Source organism: Dryas octopetala, chromosome 1 (assembly GCF_963921425.1).
Source record: "Dryas octopetala chromosome 1, drDryOcto1.1, whole genome shotgun sequence".
Classification (NCBI taxonomy): domain Eukaryota; kingdom Viridiplantae; phylum Streptophyta; class Magnoliopsida; order Rosales; family Rosaceae; genus Dryas; species Dryas octopetala.
Window position 1 is genome coordinate 11,073,076 of NC_141366.1, and position 18,464 is coordinate 11,091,539.

At 38.7% G+C, this 18,464-nt stretch overlaps 3 protein-coding genes and 1 pseudogene across 4 annotated transcripts; 2 read left to right on the forward strand and 2 right to left on the reverse strand.

Annotated features, from left to right (window-relative positions):
* Positions 1-1,369: 1,369 nt before the first annotated feature.
* On the reverse strand, positions 1,370-6,533 carry LOC147297774 (Leucine-rich receptor-like protein kinase family protein). The gene is made up of 3 exons (XM_086246718.1): positions 2,630-6,533; positions 2,008-2,388; positions 1,370-1,615 (listed from the first exon to the last, which is right to left on the reverse strand). Exons 1-3 carry the CDS (start codon positions 5,550-5,552, stop codon positions 1,599-1,601), a joined length of 3,321 nt encoding a protein of 1,106 aa, XP_086102844.1. The 5' UTR covers positions 5,553-6,533; the 3' UTR covers positions 1,370-1,598.
* Positions 6,534-10,732: 4,199 nt separating this feature from the next.
* Positions 10,733-13,937, forward strand: LOC147297775 (putative glutathione S-transferase). Its single transcript, XM_086233615.1, has 2 exons — positions 10,733-11,106; positions 13,426-13,937. Exons 1-2 carry the CDS (start codon positions 10,792-10,794, stop codon positions 13,768-13,770), a joined length of 660 nt encoding a protein of 219 aa, XP_086089741.1. The 5' UTR covers positions 10,733-10,791; the 3' UTR covers positions 13,771-13,937.
* Positions 13,938-14,419: 482 nt separating this feature from the next.
* Positions 14,420-15,843, forward strand: LOC147297776 (putative glutathione S-transferase). Its single transcript, XM_086236311.1, has 2 exons — positions 14,420-14,912; positions 15,300-15,843. The coding sequence occupies exons 1-2, from the start codon at positions 14,601-14,603 to the stop codon at positions 15,642-15,644; spliced, it is 657 nt and encodes a 218-aa protein (XP_086092437.1). The 5' UTR covers positions 14,420-14,600; the 3' UTR covers positions 15,645-15,843.
* A 250-nt stretch (positions 15,844-16,093) lies between these two features.
* On the reverse strand, positions 16,094-18,369 carry LOC147297777 (putative glutathione S-transferase; annotated as a pseudogene). The gene is made up of 2 exons (XR_015121130.1): positions 16,919-18,369; positions 16,094-16,646 (listed from the first exon to the last, which is right to left on the reverse strand). The product of XR_015121130.1 is annotated as a putative glutathione S-transferase (transcript).
* Positions 18,370-18,464: the final 95 nt, after the last annotated feature.

Below are 18,464 nucleotides of genomic sequence, written 5' to 3' on the forward strand. Positions count from 1 at the left end.
ACCATTCCTTTGATACCATCCCATTCCAAGTGGGAGTGGGATTGATTCTTCCGCCTTTCCTCCCGGCTATGAATATGGAAGTGGCCATGATCAGTTTTAAAAAAGCTCTATGCGCATAGAGTTGGGCATCGCACTTGGAGGCCTCATTGCAACATGAGTAGGCTAGATTTTATTTAATAAATTCAATTGTTGCACCTGTGCAACATGAGTATCTATTTGATCACAGATTAATGCTCGATCGTTACTTGAAATTATATGTAATCTAGATTTTATTTAACAAATTCAATTGTTGCACCTATATTATATATCACATGAGTATCTATTTGATCCCGGATTAATGTACGATTCTTAATTACTAGAAGTTTTATGTAATGAAAGTAAAATGTGTAATAGTCCATTCTGTACGTGTCTACAAATTAATTTTCTTTTATGATTGCTTCTCCATTAATTTACATTTCGACTCGGGCATTTCTTGAATGGAGGTAAAAATGAACTCTTAAGAAAAAAAGAAAAATAATTGGGGCACTTATATGTGGGATTTTTTGTCCAGATCTGACAGCTAGAGAATACAAATTTCTTCTGCCTCTTATTTCTGTAAACATCTGAAACTGAGTGTTTTAGTGGGTTCAAGTCTTGAGAGGAAGTAGTCTTGGTCTCGTTTGGTTTGGTTTGGTTTTTCCCAACTTTGTCCGATTCACAGCACCAAATCCCACCGAGAGAACACTTCTGGGGCGGTGCATGGTTCTCGGGGTAAACTGAGCCAAACCACGCTATACCCACCCCTAGAAGTAGGTGGGAAACTCCCTAATTCCTTGGGTTGGCTAGTATGTTGAGAAGAAGTAGTTGGCCTTTAAGGCTGAGATTAATGAGGTTTGGCAACAGGAAAGAGCAGTGTGTTGATCTCTGCATATGAGAGAAAAACAGAAAGAAGCTGCAAGAGTCATAAATTGTTGGTTGTCACTAATTTGGTTTTGAAAACAAGGTAGACCTCTAGACTGCTCCCATGGGCTAAACTAAAGCAAATATCTAAAAGTTTGAAATTTGATGAATTTCCTTGTTGGAAAACATCAGGCTATTACTATACTAATATTCTGTCGTGTTATAGGATCCATTAGTAACAAATTTTATTGTTACAAACTGAGTCCTTCAAATTAAGCAAAATTCTAAGTTAATTACTGATCCCACAGCTTGAGATAACATGAGAGATTATTGCATCCTGCTAGCTGGTTAGTGTAAATGGTTCAAACCAAGAAGTCAAAATACAGATTGCTTATTTGTGGTTTACGGTGGGTGCTCGGAGGAGGTTTTGCAGGAAACAGTGATTTGAGAGATGGATGGAAGAGAAAGTATAAAGATGCTTGATAAATTTTGGGATTGTGTCAAAGTGGTGTGTTTTCTTTAAAGCCACAATATTATGCTTCTACAAACTAATCTTAATACAATCAAGGTAGCGCAGAGATGGTTAGTACAAAGCAGAACATGGATAAAATCTTTATTTTCTAGAGCAATCCAAGTGAGAGGGCAGATTACTTATTCAGTATGTAGTAGTATGGGAGAACATATGAGTCTAAGCAACCTTTCTGGAAGATGGAGTGAGCCTACAACTCCATAGAATCTGCAAAATTCATAACAGTGCAAGCCAATGTTAGTTTTCTGAATAATCGGTTTATCTAAATAACAAGGAATATCTAAAGTAAGACCACATAATACAAGTTTCCCTCTCATGGAAACCTCAGGATTTCCAGTGCAGAACTGTAAATTAGAATAACCTTCTAAACTAATACAGATGGCAAACAAATAATAACATATTTAAATTTCTGCTTCAGAGAATATTAGAATTTAGATATTTGGAATGTAATGAAGTTTGGTTAATAAGCAATTCATCACTTTTAATCAAAACAAATGGGGCATTGGAGCCCCATTGATTGCCTCTGGGATTTTAAAGGAATGCAGAGGGCAGTAACAACTTCTACAGCTAGAAGGATAAAAACTAATTTGCTTTCTAACCTCTTGAAGGACCTTCATCTAAAGGACTCTCAGATGTTGGTGATGATGAGCAATTGCTCACAGACTTCCTAGCATCAATCATCATTGCAATGACCTCTCTCATTGTTGGCCTATTAACTGGGGATGTACTGGTGCAGAACAATGCAATCTTGAGAAATAGAGTCATCTCCTCGATTGTCCTTCTCACACGCAGATCTATCCTCTTGTCAAATATTTCAGGTGTTGGCACTGCATTACGTATTGCTCTTCTCACCCAACTGACTAGGTCTCCTCCCTGCTCCAGTGGTTGAACAGGTGACTTTCCGGTTACTAGTTCCAGCAGAACCACTCCAAAACTATAGATGTCACATTTCTCAGTCACTTTCATTGTGTAAGCATACTCTGAAATAAATTTCAAGAAAATATACTGTCAGAAGTAGCAAGAAGCATTCTTCCCTTTCTTTTTCTGGATTCAGTATTGTAAGTTCCAACACCATCAGTTAAACATTTGATACAATCATAAGGTACAGATTTTATGTTTGAGATTATAATCTCATCTCCATGAAATGTTGGACAAACTTGAGTTATGCTCATATGAGTGCACAATGGGTAAAAATAAAGAATACAATGAACTATTTCTTACCTGGGGCAATGTAGCCGTATGAACCTGCAACAGCAGACATGGATTTTGAGTATGGGAGTTCAATCAATTTTGCCAAGCCAAAATCTCCTACATGTGCATTAAGAACTTCATCCAATAAAATGTTATTTGACTTAATGTCACGGTGGATGATTTGAGGCTTGCAATCATAATGGAGATAGCACAAACCCTCTGCTGCTCCAAGAGCAATCTTATACCGAGCATTCCAGTCTAGAAAACATCTTTGCTCATTTGCATGGAGACATTCTCCCAGACTGCCATTTTCCATGTACTCATACAAGAGAAGATTTGAGTCTTGGTGGTAGCAGAAGCCATAGAGCTTAACAATATTACAATGCCTGATCTTCCCAAGGGTTGAGATCTCAGCGCGGAAGCTGCTATCAACACTTACTCCTTCTCCATGTGCCTTGAGTTTTTTAACTGCAATCGCCTCACCATTAGCCATAACAGCTTTGTACACAGTGCCACAGGCTCCCCTTCCTATAACTGCACTGTCTGAAAAACTGCTAGTAGCTTCAACAAGGTCCTGGTATGTGAAACCTTCCTTAGGAAAGTAATAGTTGTCTGATACATTTGGCTTTACTGGATCTTCAAGTGAAACAGTGGTAGGTCCTCGACGCTTTATTGCCCAACAGAAACCCACTATGAAAAACAAGGAAATTGATCCAATTATAACAGAAATGATGCTCACTAGTTTCTCTTTAGATGAACCCTCCTTTATCCAGCTTCGTTTTGCAGTAAGAGATGGAACTGCAGGTGGGTGACAATGGTAAGAATCTGATCTGCACAAGCCATTATTTCCAGCAAAATTTGTAGGATCCATCCTTCTAAATACAGGGGTGTTTGGCACAGTTCCCACAAGGTTATTGTTAGAAAGGTTGCACACCAGAAGACTAAGCAACTCACCAATTGAGGCTGGAATTTCTCCAACAAGCTGATTGTCATTGAAGTAGAGGGATTCCAACATCTGCAAGTTCCCCAATTTGTCGGGAATTGCACCTGAAAGATTATTATGGCTAATGTTGAGGGCAATCTGTAGAGCACTGAGTTGACCAAGCTCGACAGGAATGCTACCAGAAAAGTTATTTCCCCCCATCTGCAACTCAGTCAGTCGGTCCAGGCCCCCTAGAGTACTTGGTATTCCTCCCATCAAATTGTTATCAGAAAGCTTCAGAAGTTCCAGCTTCACTAGATTTCCGAGTTCTTCCGGGAGATTGCCAGTGAAGTGGTTCCTACTAAGATCAAGCCTTTGTAGTTTTATGCAATTTCCCAGTTCATGAGGAATGCTCCCCGAGAGCATGTTAGATGAAACGTTGAAGGTCACAAGCTGCAACAGACTCCCAATCTCAGGAGGAATATACCCAAGAAAATAGTTATCCGACAAGAGTAGCCTTTCCAAATTTCTAAACCTGCCTACCTCTGGAGGAATTGGTCCTAAAAATCGGTTTTGATAGAGTTCAAGAGCAGAAAGAGTATATAATTCCGTAGGGAAGCTTCCAGTAAGATGGTTGTCTCCTAGCATTAGCTTCATTAGAGACTTGCACATCTTAAGACCTTTAGGAATGTTACCAGACAACCTATTTGACCCAAGGCTTAGAAATAATAACTTCTGATACTTGCAAAGATGCTCAGGAATGCTACCAACAAGATGATTTGCAGACATGTCAAGAACGATGAGGGCACTGTTAACTCCAAGGAGAGGAGGAATTTTACCCTCGAGATGATTATCAAATAGTTGCAAATCAACCAGGGAAGTAAGATTCTGAAATTCTAGTGGGATTGTGCCTGTCAAATGATTTATAGACAAGTCTAACATCTGCAGCAGCTTCAACTGTCCAAGCTCCCTATGTACACTTCCCTGCAGCTGGTTTTCAAAAAGGTTAAGCAGGTGGAGATTAGGAATGTAACCCAACTCCCGGGGTATGTACCCACTTAACTGATTTTCCGAAAGGTCTATGTCAACAGCACTGGTACAATTCCCTAGTTCACTTGGAATTGTTCCATTCAACTGGTTGCTATATATATACAACCTTTTTAACCGCCATAACTTCCCAAGTTCTTTGGGGATCATTCCACTGAAAGAATTTTGATGCAAGGCAAGCAATTGCAGCCTACTTATATTACCAATCTCAGGAGGAATCAGACCACTTAAATGGTTTTGCCAGAGGATTAAATCAGTCAGATTTTGAAGTTTTTCAAGCTCCCTAGGAAGGGAACCTTCTAACCGGTTCTGAGCCAACCCAAAAACCTCTAAGCTCTGACACTCACCGATAACTATTGGTATCGGCCCTGAAAGGGTGTTTTTACCTGCCCTGATGACCTTGAGTCTTTTCAACTTACTAATTGACATGGGAATGATGCCAGTAAGATTGTTATTGTAAATGAAAAGCTCTTCAAGTGAAGTTAAATTCCCTATCTCCTCAGGCATTTCACCATAGACATAATTCTCACAAAGATAAAGCTTTCTAAGGTTGGTCATTTTGCAGAATGGGGTCAACAATTCTCCATGAAACCTATTGGTGCATAGGTCTAGAATCTCTAGATTATGACAGTTAGCAAGGTCCTTAGGAAAGGGACCAGAGAAGAAGTTCTTGGACGCATTGAATTTAGTTAAGTAAGGTAGATTACAAATGCTTGGAGACAAAGTGCCAGACAAATGAAAACCACTGAGATTTATAGAAGTTACCTTGGAATTGGTACACCCCACACCGGTCCAATTGCAAGGAGTTAAATGTGATGAATTCCAGCTTTCAAGATTGTTACTAGGATCAGAAAGGGCTGCTTTGAACTTCAAAAGAGAAAGACCCTCTTCATCTAATGAGTTTATGGAGGCAACACAGAGACAATATATGAGTGCAAAGTGGAACAGCTTTTGGAGGAGGAGAGGACTACCCTGCCAAGCCATTTCTACTATACAAATTAAGAAATCATATAGGAGCAGATGAAGCAATGTGGATGAGATATGACACAAAACTACATGGTTGCTCAACAAGTTTTATGGCATGAAACTTTTTCGAAGGAAACCAGTTGTTCAAACCCAACATACCCTTCAATTTGGTACCAATGAGGGAAAAGCTAAGAGGGGCACATCATGAATGCCATGAAAGCGGATGCATCAATTAACAAGAAAAATTCACAACAAAAGAGAGTGAGAGAGGAAAAGAATGAAAACTGAAATAGGAATTCTAGGGGTGCTACATGCACTTAATGAGGCATGAATCTCTCAGTGCATGATATCCAAGCTTAGAGAAAAAGTCCTTCACATTCCCAAAAGAAAGAGATAGAGTCCTTCCACAGTACAACTTTCTATCTTATACAACAACAACCCCGGAAAAACTAAAAGGAAATTTTGGTCTCAACAGTAGCATTAACTAAAGGGTAGCATTAACTAAAGGGACCGAAAACCAATTGAGATTTAAAGCCCAAGAAAGCAAAGAGAAATAAATAAGCCCATGAAGCAATGAATAGAGTCAGAGTGTCAGAGATGAGGAAGAGAGAGCGCTACACCTACCTTTACAGAGAAAAAATGAGAGGCAAACAACAAAAACAGAGAAAGATTGATTGATGAAGGCAAGAAAGTGGAGGAAGACCGTGAGAGTCACAATCTGAAGCAGTAAAAGAAAGAAAATAAGAAGTCAACTCTACCACTTTACAGCAAAGTGCTTCTTTAACAATTCTTTACTGTACTTGCTCTGTTTCCTCTTCTTCTTCCTCTTCCTCTGGTTTTTTTACTTTTTCTTCATGGCATCCACCACGTTTTGCTTCTCACTTCCCATCATTATGATTTTGGTGCCTTCTCTTCAAAACGGTGCGGATTGAGAGACTAGTCATGTGGGAATCTGAGATTACAATCTGTGCCATTGTTGCTGGGCCTGCCAAGTTGGGAGTAAATTCCTTTGGCTTTTATTGTTGATGGGACTGTGTGTCTTGGGTTGAAATGATTTCTTTGAAGACTGTGATGTTTGAGTGGCTTAGTGGATTGGTTGGGAATCTCTTGAATACAGCAATGATATAAAGTTACAAACAACCACACTAAAATGATTTCTTCGCACCTGCATTGCATGTAATTGTAATTAAAAGCTCACTATCAAAATGAAATCTATACTTTGGATGCTAAAACTATTGTAAAGTATTGAATTGGAATTGGAAATTAATCTGGGCTGCATGCAGAGATGTAACACAAAACAACTTTTTGAAAATTCAGAGGTCTGAGGTGAGAATCATTTTGGTGCAATAGCAGAGGTCTATGTATTCTCAACGCCCACTCAACCTGAGCAGGTCATCAGTGGCCAAAAAAAAAAAAAAAAACTTGAGCAGGTCATCATCATAAAATGTATCTAGCTAAGTCATGTCATTTGTCAACAACAATTCTCTACATGTGCATTATATAATGTAATGGGTATGTCATATGTGTGACATGTAACAAATCATTTATTTTATACTTTCCTAGTTAAAGTCACACTGATATTTCATCTCTAATATTCATTCCATATATTTTTTTTTTTTTAAAAATCGTTACATTTTAAATTCTAAATCAATAATTATTTGTTATTGTATTATCATTTGACGACTCAATTTTTTCTCATTAACTTTATAAATATACGGAAAACCAAACATCATGGAGTACCATTTATGACGAGCTGCCACTAGCTCAATTCCCATTCTCCCTCAACAATTAAAAAGCCATGCTATATTATCTAATCTTAGCCCTACCGGCCTATGGTGTAAGTGTTCATCTTAATCACGAGAGAAGCTTCTAGAGTGGGGTCTTCTCTCCAGTCGTTTTCTAAAGATGTATGAATGAGACCAGCTTAGTCCATTGCCAAGTGATAAGGGCCATTTTTTTTTTTGTGGGTGTTTCATTTGCTGGAAAGTGGTAAAGACCAATCGATCAAATATAGCCATTGCAACTATGCAATGTATTAATTAATATCACACATGAAATGTACAATATTGTAACTATTGTCACTAGGTACTATGCATGATATACTAATGAGTCCAAATGGGCTCAACAAATACAACAAGGCCCAGAGACAAAAACAATGGGCGAGCCCGTAGGCATAGTCCAGCAGAGGCTGTGGATTTGAGAATTGCATGGGCCGTTGCAGAAACTATTTTTCTCCTTTTTCTGAGTTTCCTTTTATTGGCAACGAACAATCTAGTAGCTTGTCTGACATTTTTTTTTTTTTTTATGTAATTCTTATTATTTAAAAAAAAAAATGGCCGGTTTATTCGAAAAAAGTCAGAGTACAATCGAAAACAATATGATCAAATTTGTATCAAGTTGAAGACTTTGATCTCTATCTTTATCGTTTGAAAAAAAAAAAAAACCGAAAAAGATAATGAGAGTTGATCTCTAATTAATGGATAAATTATAAGTGTGTGTAATATTTATCTCGTTTTTCAAATTTCACAGGTACTTCAGCTTAATTAAATTACCCTTAAAAAGGGATAATTATATGAAGCTTTTTGAAATCTTTTCAATATAACTAATAATTTAATTTGTTCAAACTTCAAATTCATAGAATTTTGTTAAACTACAATTTGAAATAACTGATAATGAAGTTTTAGATTAATATGAGCATAGTAATCTGCAATGAAGATAATGATGCAAACTTATCAAAATGAATTTGATAATAACAAATCAATCTGATACAAATTTTGAACTACGTACTCTGTACGTAGATTCCTATATATAGTTCCCAGAAAGGTGACAATGACTCATATCTTTGTCAGACGTCGGAGAAAAATCAGGGTGAAAAGCTAGCAAAGATGAAGAGAGCATGCATTGGTGTGTTATTGTTCCTTGTGGGTTCAGCCTTGATGCAAGGCCTGCAGGCAGCAGAAGCTGGTGTTAATGCATTCCACTACTACTGGGGCTCACCATGGCACCACATGGAACCTAAGCATTTCAAGTGCCTTGCCGCTGTCCGCGGTGTTGGGGGAACTTGTCATCGTGAGATTGTTACGTCTTTTTATTCACGTACAGTCGCCATCAAACAAGATTGCTGCAAGGCCATTGACCAACTTGATGACGATTGTGCCAATACCATCTTCAGCCGCTTCCACAACAATTTTTTCCAACTTCTGGTGAAGGAACATTGTAAACTTCTCAAACTGCAGGGCGAAGCACCACCAGCACATCACAGAGGCTCACATGGAGAATCACCTGCACCTGCACCCGCAGCTCCTCATCATCATCATCATCATGGCAGAAGGCATGGACCTCCACCTTCAACAACACCAGTGGAAGCACCTTCGACAACGCCAGTGGAAGCACCACCAGTACTGGAAGCACCTTCGACAACACCAGTGGAAGCACCATCACCACCACCACCATCCGATGACGACACACCATCACCACCACCACCATCCGATGACGACACACCCTCACCACCACCACCATCCGAAGGCGACACACCATCACCACCACCACCATCAGATGACGATACTCCATCACCACCATCCGATGACGACATACCATCACCGCCACCAACATCAGATGACGATACTCCATCACCACCATCCGGTGACGACACACCATCACCACCATCAGATGGCGATACTCCATCACCACCATCCGATGACGCTACACCATCTCCACCATCAGAAGACACATCAGCACCATCACCAGCACCATCAGAAGACACATCAGCACCATCACCTACCCCATCAGAAGACACATCATCCCCATCACCAGCACCATCAGAAGACACATCAACACCATCACCTACCCCATCAGAAGACACATCATCCCCATCACCAGCACCATCAGAAGACACATCAACACCATCACCTACCCCATCAGAAGACACATCATCCCCATCACCAGCACCATCAGAAGACACATCAGCACCATCACCTACACCATCAGAAGACACATCAGCACCATCCGAAGACACACCATCACCGGCACCATCAGAAGACGCACCAGCAACACCACCAGTTTCGTGGTCTTTTGGTTATGAATAAAATAATTAAGTTAAAAGTACCCTTTTTTTAATTTTTCGTATTGATTGATAACCATAGGAGTAGAACAATGTTTAAGATATCACACTTAGCTAGCTAGCGATTAGGGATATTTCTCCTGGATGAATCTCCATTATTTGAGTTTGGGCCATGCATGTAGGTATATGCTTTTGGCATTTTGGTATTGGTAATAAAGTTAGCTCTTTTGTCACTTGGTTATGATATTGTCATAATTGACTTTCTACTACTCTATATATAGCTCTTAAATATTTTTTATTCTGCAAGTGCAATATATAATTGCCTCCATTTCGAAAGTTGTGAATTTTGAGAAAAAATAGAACTGTCGAGAAATGACTCTGGGCCTAGAGAGAAGATGGGCTATAACTGGCAAAGGCTGATCCAGGAACAAATCCAAGTCAAGCCCATGAATCAAAATATAGACTAGATAATTAAGAATACCCATAAATGAATGATTAGGTGATGTTTGACCAAAAAAAAAAAAATGATTAGGTGATGTACTTGCATAGTTGCATGCGAATCTAGCTAGTCAGTCAATGTCAATGTGAAATTGTAATAGAAATAGAAATAGAAATAAAGTCAACTATACAGTGACGAATGCCATGACGTACGTACTAGTTTCTTTATTGTTAATTAACAACTAATTTCACTAAGGTTAAATTAAGGGAGCGTATCATTTTTCTTATTATATATGTTGAGAGTAATGTGGAGCAATGTCCCACATCGAAAAATTAAGGCTTAGCATATGTGCTTATAAGTCTTGGGCCTCTCCACCCATTGCCAATTGGTTTTGGGTTGGATGCTCTAATTTTATCATGGTATCAGAGCTTGGTTATCCGCGTGTAAGGCCCAACGGTCACACGTGCTCCCACGTCACCCAATATAATTTGTTCACGTGTAAGGCTCAAAATATCGCCACACGTGCGGGGGCGTGTTGAGAGTAATGTGGAGCAATGTCCCACATCGGAAAACTAAGGCTTAGCATATGTGCTTATAAGTCTTGGGCCTCTCCACCTATTGCCAATTGATTTTGGGTTGGACGGTCTAATTCTATCAATATATACCTTGACGTCCGTGCCTTCACTTGTGAGAGTTGATTACCCACAGCCTCAGTTGTGAGTCAATACCTGGTGAGTAGATCGAAGAAGGTTGCATCAATGGCGGAGGAGGTAGTTCTTTTGGACTTCTGGCCGAGCATGTTCGGCATGAGAGTCAGAGTAGCGCTGGCGGAGAAGGGTGTCAAGTATGAGTACAAAGAGGAGGACGTGCTGAACAAGAGCCCACTGCTTCTGCAGATGAACCCAGCCCACAAGAAGATCCCGGTTCTCGTCCACAACGGCAAACCGGTCTGCGAGTCGCTCAACATTGTCCAATACATTGATGAGGTTTGGAAGGATAAAGCTCCTTTCTTTCCCTCTGATCCTTACCAGAGATCTCAGGCCAGGTTCTGGGCTGATTACATTGAGAAGAAGGTAACAACTTCTTTTGCCTTTTTCTTTTTTTCGTATTAATTTTCTCTATATATTTTGTTAATTTGCAATCTAGCTAATATCATGTTATCAATTTAGCACTGTTTAGATTAATTTGTTTGGGATTGACTTTTTGAAATGATGTTCTCTTATTGCCAAACAAATTAAATCTATCTTGTTAGACCCTATCTACATCTAGGGCTGGGTTGGTTTGACCGAAAAACTGAGACCGTACTCGAAACCGTTCCAATTGATGTCGAAAATAACCGTACCGGAGAGAAACCGTACCGAGATATTGGTTTGCCAACCGAACCGGTATGTTCGGTTCCGGTTTAGATTCTAAGATCTTAGAACCATCGGTTTACTGAACCGAACCGAGTATATATAACATTTAATTTAAATATTAAATTTTATACATTTTTATACCTTAAAATACCTTTCTATAATACATTTATATACATTTCTATAATTTATATAAAATATATATAAATTTATAAACCCTAAACCCTAAAATTAATAATTTATATAATAAATTTATATATAAAAACTAATTAAAAATACCTTAAACTAATATTATACTATATCCTAAACAATTTATACCATATAACTATAAACTAAATACTAAACTCTATATCCTATTCATATATCCCATACCCTATACCCTATTGTGTATTTTAAAATTTTTAAATCATATACCTTATAAGGCTTATTATATCCTATACCGATATAATTGATAATAATTCAATAATTTATAGTTGTTATATAACTAATAACTATAATCTATAGAAATGTTTAGTACGGTGTAATATGATAATAGTCTATAACTAATAATTATAGTCTATATAAATATTTAGGGTATAGAAATGTATTATATAAAGTATGTTTTATATAAATTATAAAACATATATAATACAAAGTAAAAAATCCAAACCCTAAACCTCACCCAAACCTTAAATCAAACCCCAAAATACCCTAATGTATAAATTTTTAATGGATTTTTAACTTTTTTGGGTCAAATGGATTTTTAATACTTAAAAATCAGAGTTTTTTTTTTAATCTTCTCTTCTTTCTCCTGCCAACACTCTCATTTCTCTCACTTTCCCTTTCTCTCTCCTCGACCTCACGCTCGCTCTCTCTCGCCGTGCCTTTGACCGGCGGTATCTCTGTCGTCCGGCAGCTGATGGAGGCGAGACCACCTCCGAAATGCTCGCTTCTCCCTCCTCTCTTTGCCCATATGTTTTGATTTTTCAGAAAAGCAAGAATTGCGGCGACTCGAGCTGGGGCAGAGCCGAGCCCTTTGTCGGTGATCTCTGTGCTCTGGTGGCTTCGCGACTTCCCACCACCCAAAACTTATTCTTCTCGTCGAGCTGGTCCCTCTGGTACCTTTCCTCACGCCGACGACGCCCCACGGCGGCGAATCGAAGCCACCCAGTCCGACGGGTTCTCTGCGAATCGAAGAGCAGCTCTTCTCTCTCTCTCTCTCTCTCTCTCTCTCTCTTAACTCAAGCCGGTCAAGGCCCATACCAAGCTGAGCCAACCGGAAATGCCGGTCCGACCGAGTGCCGGTTTACCGGCATTTTGGTTCCAGTCGATTGCCGGTTTGGGGTTCTCGGTTCGGTAACCGGACCGAACCCACCCCTATCTAGATCCATAACAAAATCTCAACTCTTCAATAGTTCAGATTGACTGTCTCCCTAAAAACATATTATGGCAAAAGAAAATTTTTCTATAAACCAATTTCAATTTCAATTTTTATTTTTTATTTTTTTATTCTTTGTGTTTGGATAATTGTGTGGAATTTTTGAGTTTTGGAGGAGCTACTAGTACCTTAGCATAAATGGAATTCTTCATGCATAGAAGATTAATTTATGTAGGTATTCAAAGTAGGTAGGGTGGTTTTAAGGTAGGAAAAATTATAGAGTATAACTGATATACTGTCATATGGTATAACTAATTCAACGTGTAAAATTATTATTAGATGATGTATTTATATTAGTAGGGTATAATATTAAGAACATTCACTCATATTATAACACATAGACTAGTTATAATACATTTCAGTGTATTGGTTATACAGAATAATTTCTCCTAAGGTAGGTAGAGTAGGCAATCGCCTGGGGCCAAAAATGTTGATGGCTCCCAAATTTTATAGATCCTTTATGTATTTATATACCGAACATTTTTATGATTCGCCTTGGTCTGAGCTCCTAGAATTTTAGGGCCGGCCCTGGAAGTAGGAATAACATTTTTCATCAATTCATTAATTAAGTTGATCTCTAGCAAAATGGTTGAAGCAATCTCTAATTTATAATTAAATTGCAGTTATATGATGCTGGAAAGAGGATATGGAGCACAAAAGGAGAAGAACAAGAGGCAGCCAAGAAGGAGTTTCTTGAAGTCCTTAAGCTGTTGGAAGGAGAGCTTGGAGACAAGCCTTATTTTGGGGGTGAGAGCTTTGGGTTCTTGGACATTGCTCTTGTCACATTTTACTGCTGGTTCTATTCCTATGAGACCTGTGGAAACTTCAGCATAGAGGCAGAGTGCCCCAAGCTAATTGCTTGGGCCAAGAGGTGCATGCAGAAGGAGAGTGTCTCCAAATCTTTGCCTGACCCAAAGAAGGTGTATGAATTTACTCTCTTCTTGAAGAAGCATTTTGGTGTGGAATAGGGGGAAGAAATCAAAATGGGCACTGCTTAATTTCTTGTAATTTTCTTTGATTCCTTTGAGCTTGAGTACTTTCTAGTGACGTGTGTTATGGTTAGACACTTTGGTGTGTCTGCTGAATGTTGTCTGAAAATTTGCATCATAGGAATAATAATAGACAATTTGATGTGTCTGGTCAATGTGTTCTGAGTTATTTTTCGGCTACTTGTCGAATATAAATACTTAAATGGTTCTCTTTTTTATAAAAATACTAGCCTTTTTGGCACAGCACTCTTTTAAATATCTCTACTTGTCTTTTATTCTCAAAGGTGAATACTAGTCTTTTATGAGATCACACATAATTTCATCTCACACCCACCGAAAAACTTTATGAAACAACCCTCCTTTATACCAGAACAGTCAAAGATAAAGACTAGTCTTACTCTTTATGGTCTTATGACTCTTATATCTATTAGATATGTCTTGATAATATGACTTAGAAATATGGTAGAAATAGTTGTATCGAATTTATCAACATGTGGTGGTAAGCTGTGCAACAACGAAAGCAATGACATATTATATATATATATATATATATATATATATATATATATTGAAATGTCCGGGAGGACCTGGAAGGTTGAAAGCATATCCCATTCTAAGCAAACGACATAGAACCTGCCACACACCGCTCGCAAAATGAGCCACGTACGACATTACCACGTGAAGCAAACCTGAAAGGCTGAAAAGCCTTATAAAAACCTGCCTCGCATATCTTTTATTAGATATACCTTGCACTCAGTCTTTGAGTTAAGCAACAAGCTAGCTAGAAGAGGAAGAAGAAGTCTGTGTCAATGGCGGAGGTTGTGGTTTTGGACTTCTGGGCCAGCATGTTTGGGATGAGGGTTAGAGTAGCTCTGGAAGAAAAGGGTGTCAAGTATGAGTACAAAGAGCAGGATCTGAGGAACAAGAGTCCACTGCTTCTGCAGATGAACCCGGTTCACAAGAAGATCCCGGTTCTCATCCACAACGGCAAACCGGTCTGTGAGTCGCTCATTATTGTCCAATACATCGATGAGGTCTGGAAGGATAAAGCTCCTTTGCTTCCCTCTGATCCTTACCAGAGAGCTCAGGCCAGATTCTGGGCTGATTTCATTGATAAGAAGGTAACTTTTTGGTTTTCGTTTTTCGTTTTTCCCCTGTTCATTTTGTATATTTCGTTTGCAATTTTATTTCATGTTGGATGTGATTTGGGTTTAAAAGAATTGCTATTGATTGGACCAAATTGCAATGATATACATGAATGAGAGACTCATTTTCTCATTTTCTAGATGGCATACTTTTGTATCTGGAGGGACTGTTGAAAAACACAAAGCAACTCCAATATTACATTCTTTGCATTTGGATAAATAAGTGGAATTTTTTTTTTTTTTTTGGGGAAAAAGAAAACTGAAAACTGAATAGTGTTGGTAGGCATAGTAAGAACATTATTTTTCATTTCATTGAATTATCTCTAGAAAAATTGGTGATGCAAATGTTTCCAAAAATTGCAGCTATATGATGTTGGGAGGAAGATATGGACCACAAAAGGAGAAGAACAAGTGGCAGGCAAGAAGGAGTATATTGAAGCCCTTAAACTGTTGGAAGGAGAGCTTGGAGACAAGCCTTATTTTGGGGGTGAGAAATTTGGGTTCTTGGACATTGCTCTAATCACATTTTACAGCTGGTTTCATGCCTATGAGACCATTGGAAACTTCAGCATAGAGGCAGAGTGCCCCAAGCTCATTGCTTGGGCCAAGAGGTGCATGCAGAAGGAGAGTGTGTCCAAATCTCTACCTGACCAGAAAAAGGTGTGTGAGTTTGTTCTTGGTATGAAGAAGATGCTTGGTTTGGAATAGAGGAAGAAGATGGGCTTTGCTAGCATGCTATCACCACCACCATGTTAGATAGTCCTGCAATAAATTATAAAGTGATAGGCTGCTCTTGTAATTTTCCAGTGAGATACTTTGGTGTGTCTGCTGAATATGTTATGTCAAAAAGACTTATGTGTCGTGCAATAATAATACAGACACTTTGATGTGTCTGCCCTTTGTTATATATCTGTTTTAACTTCTAAGTTATATGTTTATATATATATATATATATATATAAAGGGTTGTTAGTTGAATACTCGAGTGGTTCTCTTTTACAAAAAAAGTTAATTATAGCAAAATTTCATGAATTATTCCACAAGTATTACTGTGCAATACTTGTGCTGCGCAGGTGACTCATAATTGAGGGTTATTTTTTGTCATATTACTCCTCCAACGTCTCATTCAGCTCTTACACAATAATTAACAATAACAGTTAACAACAATTTGATAATTTGACTACAAAAGCATACAACAAAGAAATATGAAGTGCTCTATATGTAGAGGGCTTGGTTCTGTGCCCTGTTATTGCAAATATAAACCCAACAGAGGTTGAAACTTGAAAGACAGAAAAAGCAAATAATCTTACAAGTTGGAATCACACTGATCCACTTTATAATAGCCCTGCTTTCTCATATTACTCTATTCCAAGCTCAGCCCTCAGCTGCAGAACAAAGTCATAGACCCTTTTCTGGTCAGGAAGAGACTTGGTCACACTCTCCTTGTGCATGCACCTCTTAGCCCATCCAATGAACTTTGGATGCTCTGCCTCTACACTGAAGTTGCCGAATATCTCGCGCATATAAAACCAGCTATAGAATGGAATAAGTGCCACATCCAAAGATCCAAAGGTCTCACCCTCAAAGTAAGGCTTGTTTCCAAGCTCTCCTTCCAAGTTTCTAACAACCCAATGCACTCAAGGAACTCCTTCTTTGCTGCTTCCAGTTCTTCTCCTTTTGTTCTCCATATCTTCCTTCCAGTCACATATATCTGCATTTTCCATCACCAAAATTTGCAGAAATTAGAAATACAAGGCTAGAGACTACCCTTACCTATTCTATACTAATTCAGGCAACTTCAGATCTTTTACTTATATTGTTCCTACTGATATTATGCTTCTGATATTGGTCGTACCATACAAGACTTTTTCCTATAGACCTAATAACAACACAAAAAGTATAAACAGATAGACAATCATATTTCTCATCATTTCAATTGTTTCATATCAAACACATTCCAAAGACACAAATGATTAAAATTACCTTCTTGAGTCGGCCCAGAAACTGGCTTGGGATCTGAGGTAAGGATCAGAGGGCAACAAGGGAGCCTTATGGTTCCAAACCTCGTCAACGTACTGAAGCGCAATGAGGGACTCACAGATTGGTCTGCCATTGTGATTGAGAACTGGGATCTTCTTGTGAACCGGGTTCATCTGCAGCAAGAGTGGGCTTTGTTCCTCAAGTCCTCGTCCTTGTACTCGTACTGTACGCCCTTCTCAGCCAGTGCAATCCTCAGCCTCATCCCAAATGGGCTGGCCCAGAAGTCCAACAACACAACCTCATCCACCATTGAAGTCTTGAAGATTGATGGATGCAAAGTTACAAGGGTGAAAAAACTAGCTTTTAGATATCAAACTTGGGTGGTGTGTATATATCATTGTGTGTATTTATTTAGAGTTAAAGTTGAAAGCAAGACCCCCGAAATGGAGAATATCATTACATCAGAATAGTTAAGGGGAATCTTGACAAAAAAATGAAATAGTTAAGGGGAATAATATTTTGAAAGGAAGTTGGGGAATTCTTAGTTGCACCAACCTCCATGTCCACCTACCTAAGCAATTTTCCTCCAAGAACCTAACACCTCCCACTGTAAGATGTGAAGGAAGTAACTAAGTAAGTGATAGCTTCTTGAGCTGCACATAATGTATTCCCTGGTATTTGGGTGTGGAATTCTTTGGGTTTGCAGCAAGTGACCAGGTGCAATGCAACTTATTGTAGTGAAAAAAGCAGATGTGTAACAAGAACAGGATTCATAAAGCTCACATTTAGGATAAGAAATTTCATGAACTCATCAAGTATATTTTTAAACTTCCTGCTATAAAGTTAACAAGTTTACAACAAATTGATAATTTAACTACCAAATTAAACGACAAAGAAACATAACCAGAGGTACAACAAAGTACCCCATACGGTAGAGGGCTTGGTCAAGTACCCTGTTGGAAGGAGAGGCAGCCAAGAAGGAGTTTCTTGAACAAGAGGCAGCCAAGAAAGAGTTTCTTGAAGTCCTTAAGCTGTTGGAAAGGAGAGCTTGGAGACGCGCTTTATTTTGGGAATTGGGGGTGAGAGCTTTGGGTTCTTGGACATTGCTTTTGTCACATTTTACTGCTGGTTCTATTCCTATGAGACCTGTGGAAACTTCAGCATACAGGCAGAGTGCCCCAAGCTAATTGCTTGGGCCAAGAGGTGCATGCAGAAGGAGAGTGTCTCCAAATCTCTGCCTGACCAAATGAAGGTGTATGAATTTACTCTCTACTTGAAGTTGTTTGGTGTGGAATAGAGGGAAGAAATCAAAATGGGCACTGCTTAATTTCTTGTAATTTTCTTTGATTCCTTTGAGCTTGAGTACTTTCTAGTGCGGTGTGTTATGGTTAGACACTTCGGTGTGTCTGCTGAATGTTGTCTGAAAAGGATTTGCATCATGAGAATAATAATACAGACACTTTGATGTGTCTGGTCAATGTGTTCTAAGTTATTTTTCGGCTACTTGTCGAATATAAATACTTCAATGGTTCTATTTTTTATAGAAATA

Coding starts and splice junctions, on each gene's coding strand:
- LOC147297774 (XM_086246718.1), bottom strand. CDS start 5,552: ATGGCTTGGCAGGGTAGTCCTCTCCTCCTCCAAAAGCTGTTCCACTTT. Junction 2,389..2,629: donor ATACGGCTACATTGCCCCAG/GTAAGAAATAGT, acceptor AATTTATTTCAG/AGTATGCTTACACAATGAAA.
- LOC147297775 (XM_086233615.1), top strand. CDS start 10,792: ATGGCGGAGGAGGTAGTTCTTTTGGACTTCTGGCCGAGCATGTTCGGC. Junction 11,107..13,425: donor CTGATTACATTGAGAAGAAG/GTAACAACTTCT, acceptor ATTAAATTGCAG/TTATATGATGCTGGAAAGAG.
- LOC147297776 (XM_086236311.1), top strand. CDS start 14,601: ATGGCGGAGGTTGTGGTTTTGGACTTCTGGGCCAGCATGTTTGGGATG. Junction 14,913..15,299: donor CTGATTTCATTGATAAGAAG/GTAACTTTTTGG, acceptor CAAAAATTGCAG/CTATATGATGTTGGGAGGAA.